At 35.1% G+C, this 23112-nt stretch overlaps 1 protein-coding gene across 1 annotated transcript in view; it reads right to left on the bottom strand.

The window, feature by feature from the left end:
* Nucleotides 1-297: 297 nt before the first annotated feature.
* Dp1 (satellite-binding protein 1 Dp1) overlaps nucleotides 298-23112 on the bottom strand; it is a 189693-nt gene continuing 166878 nt past the window's right edge. The window contains exons 19-23 of the mRNA XM_090372689.1: nucleotides 19778-19914; nucleotides 12714-12953; nucleotides 7874-8086; nucleotides 3880-4098; nucleotides 298-1407 (exon numbers count right to left, since the gene is read on the bottom strand). Of these exons, the coding sequence (XP_090228815.1) occupies nucleotides 1189-1407; nucleotides 3880-4098; nucleotides 7874-8086; nucleotides 12714-12953; nucleotides 19778-19914 (1028 nt within the window). The 3' untranslated portion in view covers nucleotides 298-1188. The remainder of the gene's footprint in view (nucleotides 1408-3879; nucleotides 4099-7873; nucleotides 8087-12713; nucleotides 12954-19777; nucleotides 19915-23112) is intronic.

The following is a 23112-nucleotide window of genomic DNA, read 5'->3' as shown; positions in this document are numbered from 1 at the left end:
ATGGCTAACTTTTCTCGGCACTAGAGTTAAAAAGTTTATTTTCATTAAATGAAATTTTAAATTTCACCAAAATATATTAATTCAGTCAAAGGCATGCACTTACAGACATTAAGAGTAGTGGTATAATTCTAAGGGGGACTTGTATAAGAGATATAGAACTGGAACTAAAGTGTGCATAGCCTAAGAAAGACTCAGTTTTGGGATGGCACTACATAAGGAAATAAACAAGAGCTAAAATATTTCAAAAGTTCATTTTATTATTTTTTTTTTTTTCAGATATAATACATTTAAGGAATATACAAAGTTATTTTTTTTTTTTTTCTCTGTGTGACTGGCACCATCAAAATGAGGGTCTGGAAGATTCTGCATAGTTCAACATCCCCTCCACATCATAAAAGGAAGCTACTTGATATGCAACAATATACCTTTCCTCTCAAGTCCACACCCTATGTACATTATTGGTAAGTAATTAGTAGCTGTTAGACTTTTTTTTAAATTCACAAATGACAAAATGTCCATCTTGAGAAACCATTTGCTAGGAAGCTCTGAATTTCAATCTAAAATTTATAAAATATACATAGAATTTCATGATTTACACGGAATCATTTTCAGAGCCCAGAGATGGTAGTGCTGGTAACCTTAATCACAAATAACTCAAACTTTAAGATTAGATCACACTTCTAAAACATCTTTTTTGAACTCTTGATTAGTATTTATTAACAAGTACCACAATTCATCTTTTGACCTTTTCATAACCTTGGCCAATATATAAGAATATAACCTATTCTTACACATGTTTCTCTCTCTTGAACACTGCTTATAAACTAATTTCAAGAGATAATAAAGAAAAAAGTAGAGGTAACAAAAATTAGCATGCATTTTAGGCAGGCTCCTTTGTGATACTTCATGATTCTGATAAGAGTTCAGAAACTGGAAATAATACTTCTTATACGATTATAATACAGAAGAAGATTATGAAAAGGTCAAAAAACACAAATACATGACATCCTCAGAGTTGTCCTTGTGAAAGTAAGAAAATGTCTTCAAGTTATCATACTAAAGGGGTGTGGTACTAAGAGGAAATGCCAGAAACAAACAGAGGCACTATGTGCTCTATCACAAAGTAGCACTTTTTTTTTGGTGCCTTGGCATTTTTTTAAAATTTTTTATTATTTTTTTTTAAAAAACTTAACGACGAGGACCCCAGATTACCGGCTTAGGCACATCTCCTGAGCCAAAAGATGGAAATTCTTGCGTGTTTGAGGTGTCAGGAGCTTGTTGTTGCGATTCCCAGGGCCCACCCTTTACTACAAATCCTTTGTTTTCTCCTCCCCCTCTCGGACGGTATTCATCAGAATCATGGCGACTGAGTGACTGCAACATGAGTTTGTCACTTATATCTTGAATCTGTTAATTGAAATATTAAAAAAAAAAAAAAAATTATTATATACATGCTGTAAAATTTAACATTCATATTACTTTTGTTTTTTAGTGGAACAAATTTATGGAATAATCAGAATATAATTCCACAAGAAAATTTTTTAAGCAGTTATCACATGTTATTTAAATTTTTGTTGTACTCTTTGGAGAATAATTCCATAACAAATTTTGGTACATTATGGTATTGAAATTAGGTGGTTTTCATTGTAAATTTTTTCATATAAAACTGGCTTATGTTTTATTTTTCTTGTTTTTATTAAAGATATATCTCATTTATCACACTGTTCTTTTTCATCTGCACAACAATAAGTATTATGCAAATATAAAAAGAATACGTCACTTTTGAGATACATAATTTAACTACTGCAGAAACAAAGCAAAACTTTCAAACCTGAAATGTAATTATAGTACAGGGTGGAACATAAAAAAGGATCACATTTTAAAAAATGTGTGTAAAAGTCTGTACTGAAATTAGAGACATATACAGCCTCTAATTTCAGTACAACTTGGATATGCATATCACCAATTGATTCAGTAGTTAAAATTTTCTGTTTTTGGGAAATTAAATTGGTTGCTTATCAGTTTACAAGAATAGGGGTATTCACTGTGCCACACATCATAGAAACTAAATCTCTGGCTGTTGAAAAATGGACATTTCAAAAGAGGTTTCCAGAGAGAGAACATACCCATCCACGTCTGCAACAATTAAAAAGATGGCCAGCAAATTTAAAGAAAAAGGGAACTGTTGTTCCCTTTTTCTTTAAATTTGTTGTAAACAGTCATCCAACAAGTTGTATTACACCAGAAGCAATTGAAAAGGTACAGATTGCCATTAGAAACAGTCTACAGAAAATCATCTGAAGCTATTGGCAGCTTTAGAAACAAAGAGAACTTAAAAGATCCAACATGCTGACTGTCCCTTCTTTCCATACAAAATTCACACCTTTCAATTAAGTTTTTGTTTTGGTTTTTAGGAGCATTAGCAACTAAGGCCATATTGCTCCGGGGATATGCGGTGGTCATGGGCTCGAACCCAAGTCTAATCAAGAAACGGGTGCTACACACTGCTGCTCCTGCCCACCTAGCTACGGAGGCACCTTCGATTAAGGAAAACAATGGAAAATGAATGGAGTTTTTGTGAAGTAATATCTAAAATGTGCAACGATGTTACTCTGGATGATGTGTTTTTCACAGATGAATGTTATTCTTATTTACATGGGTTAACAACACAGAATTTAAAATTTTTGGAATAGAGGAACACTACAAGGTACCCTTACCAAAAATAACCATTTGGCATGGAGTTCACACAAGGATTGAGCTATACTTTTATTGGTTATTGGCTTTTAACAACATCACCAGTTTAAGTCATATTGCTGAACTGTGTATTATGTCCGAAGTGTATGTTCATGGGCTAATTTCTATGTTGTGCAAGCTGAAAAATCCAGCATAACTATGGGGTGGGGTACTGTACTCCCTCCATTTGAGATCAGCTAAGAGGACATTAGAAAATCCTCCAGTCATTAACAGGAATTGAACCCAGACCTTTTCAAATAATGACAAGTGGCAAAACTACTATACCTCATAGAGGACCTACACTTCTATAAGGATGCAAAACGACCAAGTGTTAGTTCTTTGGTGTAATTCTGAGGTACACCCTAACATGTTGAAAAAATTTCATTGTTCAGAAATTGGATAGTGCAACCACCAAGAAGGAATATGGTTTTAAAAGGATGGTGCTAAGGCAATTTTATGGATCAATTTTATATTTAATAAAGGGGGTCGTGAGCGAAATAAGTTTGCATACCACTGTGCTAAGGCACGCAATGCCAACTTATACATGGAATGGTTATGTCATTAGTTTCTGTGGAGAGCTTTTCTGGCCACCCAATCCCTAGATTTGTCACCATGTCACTTTCTGTGGAATGTTTTGAAGGAAAGGGAGTTTTCAACAATTCTACACTTGCTAGAAATAGAGACTGCAAATATGCTGTTATTCAAGATATTGATGCCATAACGTGAGAAATCTTAGAAAAGGTCACTGAAAACAATAATCCCTATTGCTGGAAACTGGATTATGCTGAACATATCCATTTAAAAATAAAAATCTGGAACTGTACTGCTAGATGACCTTTTTTTTTTTTTTTTTTCATTTATGTACTTTCAATTGTAATAAAGGCATTGATTGAGTTTAAAAATTATATATTTTTGTCCACTACCTTGTATATTCTCAAACAGAATGAAGGTTTGAAATGATCTACACGTGTATCCTGGCAGTTATGAAATGCACTTTATTCAATAATTAATAATGATGCTTAAAAACACCAACAAATCAGAAATACTTGCTCTTGATATTTTTAATTCCAATTTGAAAATACAAGTACAGACTTTATTAAAGTTCAGTAAAATCTAAAAAGATAGCACAAAATTACCAATACTTACATATTCCTCTTCCATGTTTAAGAGATAATCTTTGGCATCCTGCACATTATCTTCTGAGCCACTAATCACTACAAGTTTTGGATTTGCATCTGAAGGCCGAGGAAAACGTATTTCCACCTTGTATTGATCCATAATCTTGCGTATATTGCGACCCCGAGAACCAATGAGCCTTGAATGAACACGCTGGTCAATTTCCACTTCTTCTCTAAACATTTCCTCCTAAATATGAACATCATGAAATAATGAAGTACACTAGGAACATGCAAAGCAAAATTCATTTAACAGAAAAGTAAGTAATGTAAAACACTCATCTGTAAATATTTATCTATAGTCCTTCAAAAGAAAAAGAAACTATAATTCTGCAGTTCCTTTCTCTCTGTTCTATTCAGGCTCTAATTTTATATTTGTCCAATATAAAATTAAAGCCCGAAATGGTTCTCGAAAGCTCCAAAAGAATCACTTAACATTACAGAAGCGGTCGGTCATTATTCTCAACTATAAATATTAATGCAAGTTTATACAGCATCAGCCTAAAAAAAGAAAGAAACAAACATTTCCGATATCACTAGTACATCCCTTTTAATAGTCTGTCTAGTTCTTTCCTGAATTTATTCAAACTACCTATTTATATAAGACTAGACAGAAGCTTATTCCAGCAATCAACTACCTGCCAGTTGAAGCAAACTAACCCCCCCCCCCCATCGATCCTGCAACAATCCCTCCTCAATTTGAATATTTATGCCCTATAACATGTGTATGTAGTCTGAGAAAGGATTCCATCAACATTGAGCTTATTCAATCCATTCAAACCTTCAAACACCGCAATCAGATCTCCTTGCGGGTACTTGGTCTCCAGATGCTGCAATTTGCAGAAATGAAGCCTTTCTCGATAAGAGCACCCTTTTGTTTCTCTCACTAATCTTGTTGTCCTTCCCTAAACTCATTCCAACAGATCCACAATTTTCCTAAAATGAGGCCTCTAGACCAGTGTGCAGTACTCAAGATGTGGTCTAACCATTGCACTGTATATTGTTATACAGTGGGATAATCACATCCTTATCCCTACTGGCAAAATTCCTGTATATCATTGACAAAACCCCATTAGTTGTCCTGGCAGCCTGCCTATACTGCTCAGAGAATTTCATATCTAACTGTGCAGTTATCCTCAGGTCTTTTTCATTTTACACCATTCAGTGTGTAGTACCACAGTTGGTAGTTATTCTGGAATTACTGCTACCCTTGCATTGTAAACATTAAACTGCCATTTCTCGGCCCAATTTTTCTAGATCTTGTTGCTGTAGTATACCTTGATTACTGTCATTAAACACTTCGCTAACCTTCATGTCATCTACAAATGTTTTAAATATCATCTGCATCTAATGTCATTAAAAAAAAAATAAAAAGAGAGAGAGAGAAAAAAAAAGCCACTTCATTTGTCTTGTCCAAACCTATTTTAAATTTATCCACACCACTCACCCTGCTTACACAAAGGTTGGAGGTTTATTCCAACAATCAATTACTCTTTGGCAGAATGCAAATTTCCAAATTTACATGTAACCATCCTTTTTAAATTTATGTCCTGTTGAAGTCCACTGCGAAAGAGTACAGATGCCATAACCATTTAGTTCATGTATCTTAAATTAAAGCCTTATACACTTCAATTATGTTACCCAGCTAATGCATAGTTTCCAGAGACCACAAGTTACAGAATTCAAGTCTTTCTTGGTTGGAATATTTTTTTTATTTTTTTTTTTTATCCCAAATTAAACTTCGTTGCTTTTCTCTCCACCTTTTCCAACAGACCTATATCCTTCATAAAATGAGGTTTCTAATTTAGCAATGTATTTAAACTTCAGTGGTCACTTTTCAGTCCCCGTGCCTAGTTTATTTAGATCTTCTTGATGTAGCAACTCTGATTACTGTCATTAACCACCAGGCTTACCTTTGTATCATCAAACTTAGACATCAAACTTGAAATAACTATATCAATATTATTAATGAATATTAAAAATAGTATAAGTCCCAACATCAATCTGTAATACCTCACTTATCACATCAACCTATTATGGACAGTGGCCATTTATAACTACTCTGTCTCCTGCCGACCGGGCTAGCCGAGTGGGTAAAGTACCTGCCCGGCAACCCAAAGGTCGCGGGTTCGATTCCCGCCTCGGGCTTGGATCAAAGTACTGCTAAAACCTTGGGAGGTGCAATATGGCCACAGAAGCCGATGCGCCAACAACTACCAAATCAAAATCAAAAAAAAAAAAAAAAAAAAATTCTTTGTCTCCTGCCACTTAACCATCCCTTCATCCATAGAAGTAAAACTTACCCTGAATGGCCGATGCTGTATAAGCTTGCTTTCTTGCATCATTTGCCACTACTAATGCTAATGCTTTGAATTCAGAAAGTGATTTATTTCATTTGGAATTAAAATCATAAAAACTGATTATTTTATAAAATAATCATGCTATTATTATATGAAATTCAGAATCACAGGAGTTTAAATTACTAAATATACAAACTCCAAATATTTTTATTCACTAAAGTGAAAGTTGTACTTTTATATGGGAAGAAAAGTGTGGGGAAAGTGGAGAGAAGGGTACCTTTTAGTGTGTGTAAACTTTGTGTATTTTGTTTCATGTGCTTTTATGGAATAAACTTAATTTTCAGATTGGTGTTGTAGATATGTGGCATTGATGCTATTGTAATAGTTATCAATTAAACATTATATGCACATTGTTTTGCTTTGGACAAAATCCTATTTATTTTTGGATCTGTTTTTGCTAGTGTATTTATAACTTGACTGGAAGACATTTCAGGCATTCAGGCATAATGGTGCTAACTAGAAATTTGGCATGCCAGCAGTAGTTGGTTCACCTATTTTTTATTTTATTATTATTATTTTTTTATTAATGTTAAATCCTAATTTTATTAGTTAATTACTAAATTTGAATTTGTATGATCTTATAACTAAAGAACCATATTTAAAAAACAAAAGGCAATTTGAAAAGGAATATAAAATGGGTTAAGGAGGAAATGGAAAAATTACAGTCATCCACATGGCCATCTCGCCATATGAAGTGAATGGTTCATGCATACTATTTCCACAGTCCCAATAACAGTTTTACTATTATTAATTATCAATTTTGGTATATCCAATTTAATTTTGATAATATGGGACCGAAAAGTTAATTTTTTATATAATGCATATCCAATTCAAAATACATAACAGCATTGCTATATTTTCACATAACAAAACAAAATACTTTTAGCAAAAAAAAAAAAAAAAAAAAACCAACATTTATATACTAATGTATAAATGCATTAATTAATATAACTTAATACATAAAGATATAAGCATAGTCACTTTTTAAATATCAGAACCACTTGATATTAAAAAAAATCCCCTTGCTTATGGAATAGTATTCTCTAGTCAGGAGCACTTAAAATTTAATCATTTGAAATAGTAAAATATAAATATTCACAGCAAAAATGTTTAAAAACCAGTTTATTCTAAGCTTAGTATGGAATTGCTTAACATTTTGGGAAGGGTATGCCCACTTTCTCAAGAGTGAGAAAAATTACAAAGATAAGGGATATGCTTATATTATAGAAAACAGCTGTTTATAATGAACTTGAGAGGGCTATAAGATGCTGTGTTAAGCTTGCAGCCCTACCAAATTTTTCTGTATGGATGTTTTTTTTTTTTTTTTAAGTATATTCCTATGTCCATTAAGGTTTTTTTTTTTTTTTTTTACTCTTGAAGAAGCAGAACAATTATTTTTAAAACAGTGATTCTGTACTAATTTTAATTACAATAAATCAATTTTTTCACACACCGTCAAGTGTTCTTACCATTCAAGTCAAATCCCCATGCAAGGATGATGTATGAGCTTATGCAGCATCAGCCAAAAAAAAAAAAAAAAATGCCAATGTTTCTTACTGAAATAATAAATAATTACAAATTAGGAAATTTTTAATCTATACTTACATGTTCACGAACAATCTTCAAAATATCATCTCGAGCTGCCTTTGCATTTTCTTCATAACCAGTAATAGTTATGATATTTTCATCCCTCTCAGGAAAGGAAATTTGAACTTTGTGCTCATTACGTATTTTAGAAATAACTGCTCCTTTACGTCCAATAATTTTTGGATGGTACTGTGGATCTACTTCTACTGTCAGGTGAAAACCTCTCAGCAACTAAATTATAAGATAAGGTTTAAATTTTAATGATTTACAAATATATTATACTTACAACTGAAGTTTTTTTTTTTTTTTTTATTCTTACATTCTTTAAATTCTAAACTTCTACAATTTTTTTTAAATTTGATGATAACAGATCAAGGAATTTAACCAGAAAAAAAGAGAAGTTTTAAAAAGAGAGGTGAGTGTTTAGTGGACTTTTTTACTAGCATTTTCAACATGTATTTAAATATAAGTCTGGTAAAAGTAGCATTTTGTTATAATTTCAGGGCACAAATTCTGCCAAAATTAATAAAAATTTGTGAAAAATCAAATTTTCTTTTGTGATTTTTGAGGAGACCCGACATGTTGGAAACAAACAGAAGTCATTTTCTGAGAAAATGTCAGTGAATTTTTTTTAAAAATCTAGAGTAGTGTTATTTATCAGGTGGCATCAGTTGTCAACAGAGACCACATATCACTAAAATTATTTAAAATTCAAGGCAACATGGTGCCTTGAATTTTAAATAATTAGCCACATTTTATTGAAGGAAAGATACTACTTATTAAAAAGATACTGAAAATTTATATTGACTAATGGACAGTGGTATTGTTGCTAATGTGAGTACTTTACAGATTAATATTTAGAAATATAACCCAACAACATTCACTACAGCCACCAGCAACTCTTAGCATTAGCATAGGCATATGATGCAAGAAAGCACACTCATGCAGCATCAGTCAAAAAAAAAAAAAAAAAAACACACGTGCTCTCATTTCACTCCTCCGTTCGTTCCAAGTACCTATCCAGCTCAGCCTTAAACTTATTTAGGCTATCAACTTCCACAACAAAGGATGGAAGTCTGTTCCACCAACCAAAGTTGTTGTTTGTTTGTTTGTTTGGTTTTTAGGAGCATTAGCAACTAAGGCCATATTGCTCCGGGATATGCGGTGGTCATTCCCTGACCTTTCCGCATCCTCCGTATTTGGTGGTGACGGGCTTGAACCCTGGTATAATCAAGAAGCATGTGCTACGCACTACTGCTCCTTCCCACCTGGCTACGGAGGCGCCACCAACTAAAGTACCTGCTGGCTAAAGGCAAACTTCTGCACATCTATCCTACATCTGTCTTTCCTCAATTTGAATTTATGCCCCCTCAAATGATTATTCTGAGCAAGAGGAAAAATTCCATCAGAATTGAGCATGCTCAAACCATTCAAGACTTTATACACCTCAATCAGATCACCTCGCAGGTGCCTAGTCTCCAGACACTGTAATTTGCAAAATTTAAGCCTTTCTTCATAAGAGCAACCCTTTGTTCCATTCACTAATCTTGTTGCCCTTCTCTGTACTCGTTCCAACAGCTCTACATCTTTCTTAAAATGAGGCCTCCAGACCTGTATACAGTACTCAAGGTGTGGCCTGACCACTGCCTTATATAAGGGGATAATCACCTCCTTATCCTTGCTAGAAAAATGAATGACTTTAGCTGGATTAACAGTCATTGCAAAACATCATTACAGACAGTTGAGATTCTTGAATTTAAAAGGGCAGTCACTAAGTAGTACATTTAAAACAACTGTCCTCTCTGCACATCTCATCACATTGCTACTTCAATAAAATGTGGTCTCAAATAGGAAAAAAAAAAAAAAAAAAAAAAGGAGGGGGAGCAGCAACAAAGCGAAAAATGTGATTTTTGGATGTTTCAAATTTCAAAAAATTAATTGCATGCAAAATAAAAACAACTAGAACAAATGGAATTACCTTAATTTCACCAAAGAGACAAACTTTCAGTTTCTTAATGCTGTCACTATGTATGTTTAGTTCTCGGTGTTGAATGAGGTAGAAAATCCACCCTATTATAAGCAATTAAACTGTATTTTTGTCATTTTCCAATAATATCTTTAATAACTTTCCTAAAGCAGTAACTTTAAAATAAAGTGAGTAGAACACAGACAACCCTCTATAGCAAATATACAAAAGAGATTTCTACCAAAAAGATTTTTGGCAGAAATCTACCCAGAGAACACCGACTCTCTCTGAAGCCACTAAGCTTAATGGAGTTTATCACTACATATCCATTTAGAATTTCCTTTTGTGTATGTGTGTTGAGGAGGAATCCAACAATCATGCTGTGCTGAAGAGTGCAACAGGATTGGATTTTAATTTTTTTTTTTTTTAAAGTTAAACGTATTTAATGGAGGAGAAATTTCTGTCCCGTGCTAATGCCAGCGAGTTCATATAGACAATAAAAGATATTGTAATTTTCATGAATTTCAGAGATTAAACTTCAAGTTGGAGTAGATATGAAGCCTCCAGCTTTCCCACATTTAAGATTTATTTAACCCTTTATGCATTATATGCAACAGGTTCTTAAATGTTTAACTCTTAAACTGGCAGGGTGATTTCACAGAGTGAAAATTCTTAATGACAACTTACATGCACCACATAATTCACAAACTTTAAATAATACACATCACCGTTCCCAGAGAATGGAAAATATAGAATACAAATGTGACAGTGAATGACCACTGGTCACTCATCACATTTGAGCTCTTATCATCCACACAAAATCAGGAAATAATTATTTCACGAAATCAATTCAGCCAAAAGTTTTCACTAGACGAAGCACTCAAAAATCAACTAAAATTTTAAGATTAACTTATAACTGAGTATAAAATCCTAAACTTGAATTAACGGCACATATACCATAAACAATACACATTGTTGCTTATCCTTTACACCCAAGAATCTGTTTACCTTCTTCAACAGATGAAAACAGTTTGTAGAATTCATCAAGAGTTACATTTTCAGTTTTAGTTTTAGAAAGCATACTTTCAAGGCTTAATTTCTCATAGCACTTTCATATTGAGGCACTGTTTATAGAGAACCAATTTGTAGTATAGTAGTAAACAGGCAACAAGAAGTGGCTCAGTTATATAATAAAAAACCTCCCATGTACATACTGTAAAGCATCAATTAGAGCCATGTCACATTATTATCTATGCTTGTGGGTTTTGGTTACAGACCTTCCTACACAGGGGGGCTGCATACATTTACTGCTTTCTTTACAGTTTACTGTGCATTGTAACAAAGTGCATTAACTTTTAAAAAAAAAGAGCAGAAATAACTGAATTTGAAAGTAGACAGATTTTACTGTAACACACCATGTAAGATGCAAAAGACTGTCAAAACAGGGGTTGATGTATGTAGACAAAAAATATAAGTTGATTTATACACTAAAATATATAGCAACTCTTAATTTAAGATCTCTTAAATTCTAGTTGGATTAAGAAGTTCAGCTATTCACTTCTTTCCCAGAATTGCAATAGGTGAAATGCCTAATTTGCTCAAAGGCCACAAACTCTACATCTATTTCCTGGTGAAGAATATAAGTTCTTCCAAGTAATTCATGAGTACTTACCTTGAATTCAGAGTGACCAAACAGATTTTGATTATTGTAAGGTATATAAGAGTCAGTTTTTTTTTTTTTTTTTTTAAATACACACACAGCATCCTGCTATAACATGTGACATACATTCCAACAAAAAAAAAAAAAAAAGTGCACATTTTCATATAAAATGTCAGGGATAGGTTCCCTGACATTTTTAAATGTTAAATTGTCAGTACTTTTACACTTTTTTTTTTTTTTTTTTTTTATGTCCACGTCTTTTTCCCCATTATATATATGAGGTCAGCGTTTTTTTTTTTTTTTTTTTTACTGTTTTGGCATGAAATTTTTATGGCTGGATGCCCTTCCTGACGCCAACCCTCACCCTTTGTCTGGGCTGGGGATATGCGGTAGTCATTCCCTGACCTTCCGCATCCTCTGCATTTGGTGGTCACGGGCTCGAACTCCAGTCTAATCAAGAAGCATGTGCTATGCACTGCTGCTCCTGCCCACCTGGCTGTTACACTACGTTTGGTAAATAACAATGAAACTCAAATTTTGAAATAAAACATACATAAACAATATTGTATTGTTTTTACATGGCTAATATTTCAATTGGAGGAAGGGGAGGTGAATTTTCTTGTATTGGGCCAGTTTATTTAAAGACTAAATGTAAAGCTGGTTGCCTACCTTGCTTTTTTCTTTCTTTCCTCTCCTCTAAAATAAATCTATACCCACTCACCATATCATCCAATTTGTTTTTGAATATGTAGCTTCTTTTGATGTCCACATCTTGTTGGAAACCATTTTGCCAAAACTTTAAAACTTGCACATAAATTTTTTACTACATGCAAAATATATAAAAAATTAAAATATGCAACATGCACTTGTCTACAACCATAAACTGAAATGATGCTAATGAGAAAGCGCATAACACTAGCAGTACATGTTTCACACATGTAACTTTGAATTTTTCTGTGCATAGTTGATGGACAAGGAATCAAATAAATATGCACATAACTTGAAATACACATTGTAAGATGACACTGTTGTAGCAGGATGAGCTCTATATATTAGCCTAAATGTGATTTTTCATATTCAATAAGAAAGAAGGGAAAATATATGAATAATAATGAATAAGCAAAATAAACAAATGAGAACTAATATTTGAGCACATATTTTCATGTTTAAAGTTTCTGAATTTTAGTTTTTAAGATTACATTAAAGAATTTGCTTAAAATTTCTAAAATTACCCGATCTTGTTTTTCGTCCTCAAGTTGGCGGACTCTATCTAGGATAGCTAACTTTGCTGATTCAACATTTGTAGCAGTTCCACTAATTTTTATAACATCATTCTGAGAGTTTGCAGGTGGAATGGTAATATTAACATCATACCGTTCCATCATATCTCGCACATCTTTCCCTTTCTGGCCAATAAGGAATCGGTGCAAATCAAAAGGAACATTCATTTCAATAGTAACTGGCACAAGAGCCTGTAAAATGTTTAAGAAATTATTAATTCTGCCAAAAATATATAAGTTATTAGATTAGTTAAATTAACATGAAATTATTTCTGCAAGTGATTTACATATGTTTAGAATAAACTAACATTAACTGTTCAATCTCACCGAGAAAAGTAAAATTAAACCATAGATCAGTGTGTTTGCATGTATTTTTCTGATGTGAGACACTTTATTGGTTTGAGGTTTTTAAATTCTACTAAGCTGTTTTAATTTAGCTGTTATGATTTATGCTTGTACACTACCAATAACAGCTGTACTATATTATTAATCCTGTTATAAATGCAGACTGGCAGCTCACAGATTAGAAAGCGAGAAACACTGCTCTAGACCAGAGATTCCCAGTGTTGAGAATGCTCATCCCATCCTGGACACGCTTATTTTTTATTTTCTAGGTGTGTGTGTGTGGGGGGGGGGGAATTGATATTTTTATAAGGTACATTTTAAACGAAAGACTGACAAACCATCCCACTAGTCCAGGTATGAGTTTATTTTATTTCAACCCGTGAGATTAAATGTACTGAAATATATATTAATTTATAAAAGCGTGCACACTATCTAAATTATGTCAAATTTGTTTATTTGAAATTGTTCTGGAAGAGACGCATGAAATTTAACAAGTATAAAAGTTTGGGAACCTCTGCTCTAGACTAAATACCTTCATGGAATTTAAATTTTGTTATTTTGTCTTTCATTGAACATAAGCATATTCTACATCTGACATGTTTTGGCATATAAAAAGTATATTTTTCACTACTAAACAGAGGAGGGCTTAGGTACATAGCAGAATCCTTCAAACAGTGTAGATTGCTAAGAATTCTATCCACTGTCATGCCAGGAATTTTGTGGACTCAAAAATAAGTGTAACAATTTACAAAAACTGCACACATAAAAAACAAGATCTTGCATTTCACAAGATATTAATTAAGACATTTCACTTTGGCTAGTAATACTTCAAAGTATTTCATAGAACAGAAGCTACAGGACCTTAGAAATAAATTTAGTAAATTGTGCATCAGAAGCCTTATAGTGCAAGCCAGTCCTTCTGGACTATAAGAATCCTCTAGAGTTCTAGACAATATCTAGAAGACGAAATCCTCTAGAAGACGAAAGAAGATATTTGTTGACATTGGACTTGAACTTCTGTAGATTGTAATTTTCAGGAAATATGTATGAAGGAAGGTTGTTCCAGAAAACGGCAGTTGAATGAATAAATGAGGAAGATGAAAAGTTGGTTCAGTGGGTTTGAAGTTGGACAGTAAATGGATGTTGGCTGGTGGCAGCACGTGTTTGGACTGTTTTGAAAGAGAGGGCGGGAATTATAGAAGCCAGTTCAGAAGAACAGTGCCCATGGAAGTATCTGTAGAAGAGGCATGCAGCAGAAACAGTACGTCTATGAGAAAGCGAGTGGAGAGACTCTGTTAGAGATGAATCATTAATTAACCTAACTGCCCTCTTCTGAATGGAATCAAGAAGCCTGAGAGAGGTTTTGGGGGGCACCACCCCAGATGTGGGAACAGTATTCCATAGCAGGGCGGATTTGCGATTTATACAGAGTGAGCAGCTGTTTGGAAGAAAAGTAACGCAGAGAGCGAAAGAGAAAACCAAGTTTTTTAGATGCAGAGGAAGCAATATTTGTAAAGTGCTTGTGCCAAGAGAGATTAGAAGTCAGGGTAATCCCCAAAAGAGATAATCATTTTGCCTAGAAATCGGAGTGTCACTAAAGATAAGCATAGGAGCAGAAGAATCCTTTTTGCGAGATATAAGACAAGACTGAGTTTTAGAAGGGTTGAAATCAACTAAGTTGTCTTTGCCCCACTGGAGAATTACCTGAAGATCGGCATTTAAGATATTGGTAGCAGATTTTCGAGAAGTTGAAGCTGATTGAACAGGACAAGGTTTCTCAAAATGGAAAGTTGAATGCAATGTGCTATCATCGGCAAAACTATGGATAGAATTTCCAGTCAATGGAAGAAGGTCATTGATATACAAAAGGAATAGAGTGGGGGAAAGAACTGAACCTTGGGGGACACCGGCATTAGTGGAGAAGTTAGAAGAGAGAGCCATCTACCATCACCCTCAGTGAGCGATCAGAGAGAAAACTGGATAACCAATTACTAAAAACAGTTGGCAAACCATAAGATGGAAGCTTGTTTAGAAGACCTTTATGCCAAACACGATCAAAAGCCTTTGAGATGTCAAGAGCAACTACTTGTGTTTCACCGAACCTTTCCATTGAATTAGTTCATAAATGGGTAACATAAGCCAGAATATCACCCGTGGATCGACACTGACGGAATCCATACTGGCGATCGTTGATCAGACGGAAGGTTTCTAGGTAGTTTAAGAGTTGTCAGTTAATTGATTTCTCCATTACTTTAGAGAGAGTAGAAGTAATTGCAATGGGACGATAATTGGATGGGAGGGATTTGTCACCCTTTTTGGGAACTGGCTGGATATGAGCAAATTTCCAAACAGAAGGAAAAACACCTTTGGAATAAGAAAGGGAAAAAAGGCGGCAAAAAATAGGAGTAAGTTCAGGAGCAAAGGTTTTGAGAACAAGTGGAGAAATACCATCAGGAGGATTTTCTTTCATTTACAAATTTAAAAAAAATAAATTAAATTAAAAAGTTGGTGCCCATCAGATGCCATACTAGCAATGGCAGGTTAGTAGTATGCACAATAGTGAAAATAAAAGACACTGCTATGTAAAAACTTTTGATTTGGACATTTCAAGAAATTTTTATTGCTCTTCTTCAGTGGTCTTTTAATAAATTAACCTGCCATTGCTAGTATGGCATCTGATGGGCACCAACTTTTTAATTTAATTTATTTTTTTAAAATTTGTAAATGAAAGCAAATCCTCCTGTGTACCTTTTCCCACCAATATTCTCTAACTGGTTATACAGTATTTTCTGTTTTCATTTCAATATACAAAGGGTACTAGGAAAGTTTTGCAATACAGCTTTGTTTATTTAATTTTTTCAAAGTAATTTCCTCTACATTCAATACACCTCTCCATCCTCCGAAACCAATCTTTAAACCAGTTCTGCCAAGTTTCACTAGGGAGTAAAGCACACTCGTTGTCCCAAGCCCGTAGAAGGTCCTCATCACTGGAAAACCGCCTCCCTTTTAGCTTCATTTTCACATGCGGGAACAGTGCAAAGTCGCAGGGAGCAAGGTCTGGCCTGTAGGGAGGGTGCTCGAGAAGTTTCAGTCCTGTCGTGGTCAAATATTCGGTGCAGGCTTTGGCGCAGTCAGCTGGAGCATTATCGTGATGGAGATACCAGGTGTCCATTCTTGAATTTGGCCACAGGTTCTTCATAGATCCAATGACTTTAGGCAGGCATTGTTCAGTATACCACTTAGCTGTGACTGTCTTCTGCGTGTCCAAAACGACACGTTCCACAATTCCACTCGATTTGAAAAATACAGCTATCATTTTCTTCTTTACAGATCGGGATTTTCTGACAATTACGGGCGTGTCGTCATCATCAAAGACCCAAACTTTGTTTTGAGCCTTGGTCGGCAGATCGTAATAGTACAGCCAAGTCTCGTCACCTGTCACGATGTTGTTCACATACCGAGATTGTCCCTTATCAAACTTTTTTAACATCTCCCGGCACCAAGTCACACGTCGTGTCATCTGCTCTTCAGTCAGTTGATGCGGCACCCAGAGAGAACAAAGTTTCTTCACGTGCAAATGATCTTGCAGAATCGAACGAATTGCTGGTGCATTTAGGCCCAAAGTATCTTCCATCTGTTGGTAGGTCACTCGCCTGTTTTCGTCAAGCATTTTCCTCACAGCAGTAACGTTTTCCTCCGTAACCGACGTTCGTGGTCTTCCCGGCCTCTCAGAATCCTCCAGAGTGAAATTTCCCCTTTGGAATTCTCTATACCACCTGAATATCGTTGTACGATGTGGACAATCATCATCTAGTGCAAGAGTCATTTCTTCTAAGCACTGGTCTATGGTTAAACCACGCACGAAATTATACCGCAAAACTGTCCTTATCTCATTTCGTGACCATGATGCCATCGCAAGCACTTTACACTCTCACTACTAATGAATAACTGAGCCCATCGACTTGGCGCGGCGGCTACTATGCACGTATGAACATGTCTCAACATGCAGCAACAAACAGCTTCCTGTGATTCATTGTTGCGTCATATTGCAAAACTTTCCTAGTACCCTTTGTACTATAAATTACAAGACAACAACTGTTTTTTGTCTGGAATTTAACAGATGCCAGCCAAGTGAACAAAAATATATTTTTCTTCTAGGCAATTCCTATTCTTACATGGCATCTGGGATATGCCAGTGGCAGGTGTTTAATCTTGCCATAGATTTGTTTCACCAGCTAAATGCAAAACAGCTGACAAAAATACAGATGTTCATGTTACATTTGCCAGATACCACACAGGCATCTGAGTTACAATCTGGGGGATGCGTGACCTTGAAAATTCTAAAAAATATTATAAAAATTTTATTATTCTTGGTTTCTCTCAATCATTTATTTTTGTTTGATTTTTTTAAATGTGCGTAGCAAATCATATTGGAAAATAGGCCTTGAGCTTCAGCATATCAATTTTCTAGCGATGACTGATAAACAGTTAAAATAAATTTATTGAAATAAATAAAATGCAAAAATAGAGATAAAATATATATATTTTTTTTATCTCTGTTTTAGCATTTTATTTATTTCAACAAATTTATTTTAACTCAGTTTGTCAGTCATTGCTAGAAAATTTTGTGATAGCAAATCATAATAGATCAGTTTTCAATTCAATAAAAAACGTAAAAATAATTTTTTTATAATTAAAACAAAAAAGAGGTGGCTCACAGATGCCCTCCTTTTGGCTTTCAATTTTTTAAAGATATCATGAAAGCATCTTTGTTAAATTGAGGGCACAAGTGATGGAAGGTTGATCAAATAAATTGACTTAAATGGCACAGTTTTGTAGCTGCTTTTGCCTACAGTTTGTAGGCAAAAGATTGAAGTTAGCCCAGAAAGTCCTGTGCACTCTTGTTATGTTTCTGACAGATTAGATGAATAGCAAAAGCTACATGTATCTGTGTATTACACATGTACATGTATGTACCACAAAATCACCAAACAATAGTGGTTTTATTATTTCAGTGGAAGAAAGTTCCTGCCTGTAGTGGAAAAAAATAATATATATATATATACACACACACACAGGGTTGTTAAAATTAAAGTATCCCTATGTAGAGGGCTCTGGAGAGAGTTCTAAGTTGTACTGAAGAGAAATTTGGACAACAGGTACAATAAAGAATGTGCCTGCCATTTATTGGAAAAAAATATTAGTTACAAAATTTGTCACTATATGGCACTGTGGCAATACAAATCATTTTAACAGCACTACAATTGTTCAATGTGTGCTCCATTTTGGTCAACAACAGTTTCCATTCGAAGAACAGCATTTTCTACAGCAGAATGTAACATGTCAATTGGAATATCCAGCATATGACGTCTAATGCTGTCCTTCAGATCTTCCAGAGTTTGACATCCTACCTGATAACACCTAGTTCTTCAAAAAACCCCACAACCAGAAGTCGCATGGGGTGAGGTCCGGTGATCGGGGCGGCCAAGATGTCTGGAAACAACAGCCGATGACCCGTTCGTCTGTAAAGCGTTGCCTCGGCAAGCTTTGGATACAACGTGGATGTGGGGTGGCACATCACCTTGCATGAATAAGGTATCCCGAAGGCACCATGTTGTTGCAGCTCTGGTATTGCGAAATTTGCCAACATTTCATAATATCACTGTCAAGTGATGGAACAGTCACGGGGTCCAATCGGTGTTACCTGTTCAAAAAAATATGGCCCAATCATGAATGTGGCCATAAATCCACAACACAATGTCACTTTTGGAGAATGCAACAGGACCTCTTGGATAACGTGAGGGTTTTCTGTTGCCCAAATGTGACAGTTGTGTGTGTATTCACTTGTCCATTTAAGCAGAAGTGGGCATCACTCCAAAGGATGTTCCATGGCCAAGTGATATCCACTGTCATTCGTGCCAGAAACAAGTGCATATGTGAAACGAATATCTGCATCACCATGCTTTAGCTGCTGTAGCACGTGCATCTTGTAAGGATAGTATTGCAACACCAGACTCATTACTAGCCTTACAGGGGAATACAGCATGTCCACTTCATGAAAAACAGCTGACACATGGAGATTGACTTGATAAATCCATGACAGCCATAGCCACATCTTTAACATGAGAGGAGTCCACTTGTTTTCGACCCCTATCTGGTTGAACACCAAGATGTACTGTCACTTTAAATTTTGCAATCATTTTGCAGACGGCACAGTCATAGGTCCATGCCTTATGCGCTTCTGACTCTGGAATTCTCTGATAGCCGTAGCTGCATTGTTGCTGTTCTGATAGTACAGCTTCACTAATAGCGCCTTTTCCTGCAACATTGTTGGTATTGCTGCTGTAGTGCAAGCAAACATCTACTGTATGAATTTGAAGAGACTGCATTTCTTTTATACAGTACAGTAGAGCTGAGTAGTGGCACTGTGGCAATAACTTACGATTATGCAAATAAGTTATTTGCATAACCGTAACTAAGATAGTTACGCACCAAATTTTGTAATCCCCCCCCCCATAAATGGCGAGCACATTATTGTACCTGTTGTCCAAATTTCTCTTTAGTACGAGCCTTAGAACTCGCTCCAGAGCCCTCTACATAGGGATAATTTTAACAACCCTGTGTGTGTGTGTGTATAAAATAAATAAACACCAAAACAAGTGGAAACATACAAGTAAGGCCTCCCTGGCTGCATCGCAGTTCTCTGCTTTTCCTGTAATGGTAATTATATCAGATTTCCTTGGCTTGTCCATTTCACTTCCTTCGGGACTTGCTTCTCCATTTAATGTAACTTCATCTATGCCACTATCTAGAGAGGAAAAGATAATAAAAATAATATATTTCTACTTTTTCAGTTTATCAAGAAAACTTTTCCACAGAATGAGAGGTAAATGTCTAGCAGTTTTGCAGAATTAAGGTGAAATTTGGGAAAGATTTTGGTATACAAATTGTAAAAAAGTTAAATTTCCATATATACTGTCTGAAAAATTGTACAGGATTAATAAATTCTAAAGCATTACTAATTCGCATGCATATAGTAGAGTTACTATGGTTGATTAGAAACTACTGAAGGAATTGAAGCTTAAGAGCCTAAGGCTACTTAATCAGGAGATACCCACAAGGCATCTCCTGATTAAACCCTAGGTTCATTCCTCATTTTCTTATGGCATACCCTGTTGTGAGCTAGCCATGTGGCTACTGAATGAATAAGAATGGGCTACCAATATGGGATTAAGCTAACAAAATGGGATAAATTACAAGCTAAAAACCTTATCACCATGGCAAAACTTTGCCTTGAAAGATGTTTTTCTAGAAATTCGTTTTCCAGATTGTACATGAATATTTCTGCAAGAAGTGGGGGAAAGTATTTCCCATGCTTTGACCCAAATTTTGAGAATAGAATAATTCACTGAAAGACAGGAAGGCTTTTCCCACTATGAGATCTAGCATATCTGTTACAGGTAACAGTTTGGGACATTAAGGTAAATGTGACTGTCAAGAGATTGCTGTAGGCATGCTTTTGCTTCTTCAAGAGATATGGTTGTAAACATGGAATCGATGTCCAAAGATACTAGGCTGTTCTGTTCATATGGATGCAATATAAGAAATATAGAAGGTTGTTCCATTCCTCAAACAGAACTAACCAGTCTGTGAGCATTTATAGATCTTTTTTGTTATCCCAGTTGCCAAAGTTTCACTTGTTTCTAATGTATATTTAATGGGCTGTTCATCAATATAAAAAAAAAAGGTAAAGTGCAGCCATTATCAACCCACTGCAGGATGGAAGCCTCCTCAACAATTCATGCTGAGGGAAATGGACCATAATCTGCCACGCTGGTCCAGTGCGGGTTGGCAGATCGACCGTATTCAGCAGTCAGGGGCTTGAACCCCGGTCTACTCAAAGAGCGTGTGCTACTGCACTCCCGCTCCTGACCACTCAGCTACGGAAAATGTTATTAAACTCTGGATAATGTGCTGACTATAAAATATGCAACTAATTCACAAAGGTTTGCATTTTTTTTTGACCAGTGTGTGTATAACTCTTTATATTTAATACAGGTCAACCGTCACTAATCCAGCAGCATTGGGATCTGTCCTGTGGTGTGCCAGATTGGTGAGTTTGCCGGATCACCAGTGGTTATTTTAGCATATACAGTTTACCCAACAGCTAACCACCTCATCTTACCTTTAACACACTGACTGCCAAGCTAGTTTAAGAAAATTTCCCCAGGTGCCAAAAATATTTAGCAAATAATTTGATTAGTAATTCTAAAATAAATATTGTAATGTTAGTATTGTCATTTTTCCGCTTAAAATATTAAAAAAAAAAAAAGTATTTTTTTGTGTCGCATATATGTGGCCAGTAAGGTTACTTTATTTCTTGAGAAGCCACGTCGGCCACGTGTGTGTGTGATGCTATTACGGCATACACATGAAGGTCGTTTGTAATTAGTTTATTGTGAGCAATGCAATAAAACTAATTGCGATAAAATAAACTCTCAAATGTTGCAATAAGTTTGTCAGTATTGTTAGAGATTTTGTGAAAACAAGTTCATTAGTGCACTGTATTACAACATATTGTGTTGTGTTTTTCTGCAAGTTTGTACAAGTGTAAAAGATACAACACATATGTGTTGTAAAAAAAAAAAAAAAATCTAAAAAGTAATGGCTAAAAGAAAATTACTAAAATAAGAGGAACTGAGAGAAATTGCTGGAATTTACAACTAAGCAGAGTTAAACTTCTCACAGACACACTGCTGTTGAGTTTTTCAGAAGTTCAACTTTATCTGTTACAATGTACAGTGTTTGCGCTTAACACTACGAGGCACTTCCTTTATGCATTGGAACCATGGCTGGGGCTAAATGTGAGCAGGTTATAATAATAAATGCAGAAAAACAAGTAGGAATGGCTTGCCAGTGTTTACGAGTTTGCGCGGCACCTCCGTAGCCAGGTGGGCAGGAGCAGCACTGTGTAGCACATGCTGTTTGATTAGACTGGGGTTCGAGCCCATGACCACCAAATAAGGAGGATGCAGAAAGGTCAGGGAATGACCACTGCATATCCCCGGAGCAATATGGCCTTAGTTGCTAATGCTCCTAAAAATCAAATAACAACAACGAGTTCGCGCCAACAGCTGATGCTGCAACCAATGCCACCAAAACAGTAGTGGCAGGTCAGTGCACTGACCCAGGGAAATTGAAATTACGTTCGTGGAAATTATGTCCAAATTAGCAGTGGAACCAGATTACCGGTGGTTGGATTAGTGATGGTCGACCTGTATAACTATAATATTATTGTAATAATTAACTATAGCACTTGCCAGTATGTTAGAAGCCTAATAATCAATTTTACTTTATTCTAGGGGTGCTCTATGATTTCTCTATTATCTGCTTTATCTATGTATAAATATTGCATCTATGCATGATTTAATTTTCTTACATACTTGTGGATCTTCACTTAATTCTGTATATATTTTTTATAATTATTTTGAAATTTTTTATACTTATTTTTATAATTTAAAATGTAAAGAACTTACAAATAGAATCTTGATGTACTAGAAATATAAAATATAATGTTGTTACTACATCAATTGTAATTTATTACAATTCCTAATACCACCTAAGCTAGTTGGAACCACTAATGAAAATAATTTCCATTTTTTACAGACAGAAAATAGCACCTGTCATTCATTTTTCACATGCCACCCGTGCTGTAGTATACAAATGATACCGATGTTGATTGGATCTGCCACATCACGTTATTGGAATTTTCTGTGTAAACATGAATCAATATACTGTACAAATTTTGGGGATTTTCTGCATTACAAAGGCATAATTCTGACAATTCAACTACCAAATTGGCTCTATTCATTTTTCGTGGCTGCGATTCCACATATTGACAATGCAATTAAGGTGATTTGTAAACAATTGTTTTATAAATTTTGTTCCTATAGCAGAAAAAACACATTTTAAAGCTTAAATACGGAAGAGTAGCAAGCTGTTGGCC

Source organism: Mastigoproctus giganteus, chromosome 4, assembly GCF_048544385.1.
Source record: "Mastigoproctus giganteus isolate SK-2022 chromosome 4, ASM4854438v1, whole genome shotgun sequence".
In the NCBI taxonomy this organism is placed as follows: domain Eukaryota; kingdom Metazoa; phylum Arthropoda; class Arachnida; order Uropygi; family Thelyphonidae; genus Mastigoproctus; species Mastigoproctus giganteus.
This window is presented reverse-complemented; position numbering and strand designations above follow the sequence as displayed.